At 39.1% G+C, this 1,653-nt stretch overlaps 1 protein-coding gene across 1 annotated transcript; it reads right to left on the bottom strand.

The window, feature by feature from the left end:
- Positions 1–1,093: 1,093 nt before the first annotated feature.
- On the bottom strand, positions 1,094–1,435 carry LOC116895946 (60S ribosomal protein L30-like). Its single transcript, XM_032897006.1, has one exon. It carries the CDS (start codon positions 1,433–1,435, stop codon positions 1,094–1,096), a length of 342 nt encoding a protein of 113 aa, XP_032752897.1.
- Positions 1,436–1,653: the final 218 nt, after the last annotated feature.

Genomic DNA, 1,653 nt, shown 5'->3' with positions numbered 1-1,653 from the left:
CAGCTTAATTTCTCCATCATCTATGATTTAAGTATGTAGTGTCTTCTTGTCATCAAGTTCTGGAGGGTAACCAAGAACAATAGCAATAGCTTGTAATGTTTATGAGTCTATGAGATGAAACTGACCAACAGCTTGAAAAGAGGTAACATGTACCAGACCAAAGGGCTTTTAATGTGATACCCTATGCCGTCTCAAGTTGGACATTGTTCCCCCTTTATAAAGTAACCATCTAAAATTTTGTGTATTTGTATATGTAGTTATATTGGAAAGCTTCTCCAAAAGTAGATTTCTGTATAGCATTTTCAAAGATCTTCACCATATTCTTTCCCTTACCCTGCCCTGCCCTGCCCTGCCCTGCCCTGCCCTGCCCTGCCCTGCCCTGCTCTGCCCTGCCCTGCCTTTTATCCTCCACCCAACTGAACCCTTTTTTGCCTTCTTCTATCCTATCCTCACACAGTCTGGCTTCTATCTCCTCTCCCTTGAAAGCTACCTTATAGTAGTTGCTTGGCTTCAGTGGATTCTTGAAGTTAAGCACACTTATCCAAAGATTCAAAGCTTGCATCCACATATAAGAGAGCACATTTACCATTCTGGGTATCAAATACCTCACTCAGAATGATAATTTACAGCTAAAATACTTCTTCTGTATTCCTTATAAGTATTCAATTATGTTTATGTCCCACATTTTCATTGTCCATCACCAGTCAAGGGACATTTGCATTCTTCCTATTTTCTGGCTATCGTGTATAGAGCAACATTGACCATGGCTGTGGAGTAGGATGCTGAGTTCTTTGGCCACATGCCAAGGAGTATCATAGTTAGATCATATGGTAGATTGATTTTTAATTTTATCATATTTGTCCACACTGATCTTCATATAATAAGTAAGTGGCTGAGCCAGTTTCACATCACACCAATGATGAATAGGTTCCCCTTTCCCAACAACATAGGTAGTATTTTTTTTGTCACCTGTTTTCATGATCTTTACTATTCTGACTCATGTAAGATGAAATTTTAATGTTACTTTGGTTTTCATGTCCCTAATTGCTAATGATGACAAACTTTTTTAAAGGAAAACTTTCTTGTTTACTTCTCACCCTATTTGTTCTGGCATGCTTCTGATAATATCAGAATCACCTGGGTCAATGATAGCCAGTGTGTATACTCTGTAGTATTTTCCACACGCTGTGCCCAATTCAATATTATTGCCACAGTAGTGATGGACACCAGTTTTAGCCAACATGGCATAGTATTCTATTTCAGATTTCCTCAAAGCTAGGCAGTTGTTAGCGAGGATAACCAACTTTGCTTTGCCTTGTCTGATCATCTTCAGAGTCTGTTTGTACCCCAGAATGTACTTTCCACTTTTCATTACAATCTGGAGCCTAGAGTTGATCGACTCCAGAGACTTTTTAGTATTCTTTGTGACCACCATCTTCTTGCCTTTGGTTCAGGACAACCCTAAACCAAGACCAGATGCCAAGATGGCCGGGGAGTGAGAAAGGAAGGAGCTCCCACAATGCAAAGCTCTTCTATAGTAGACCAATGATAAACTTTTAAAAAATATTTCTTAACTCTTTTTATCAAATGTTTTGGGAGTCCTCTGTTCAGGTACATAGCTCATTTTTTACTTCGGTGATTTGTGTTCTTGGA

This window comes from Rattus rattus, chromosome 3, assembly GCF_011064425.1.
Source record: "Rattus rattus isolate New Zealand chromosome 3, Rrattus_CSIRO_v1, whole genome shotgun sequence".
NCBI classification, from domain to species: Eukaryota; Metazoa; Chordata; class Mammalia; order Rodentia; family Muridae; genus Rattus; species Rattus rattus.
Note: the sequence above shows the minus strand (reverse complement) of the source record. Positions and strands in the feature narration are given on the sequence as shown.

Excerpts from the sequence above, each read along its gene's own strand:
- LOC116895946 (XM_032897006.1), bottom strand. The coding sequence starts at position 1,435 with ATGGTGGTCACAAAGAATACTAAAAAGTCTCTGGAGTCGATCAACTCT.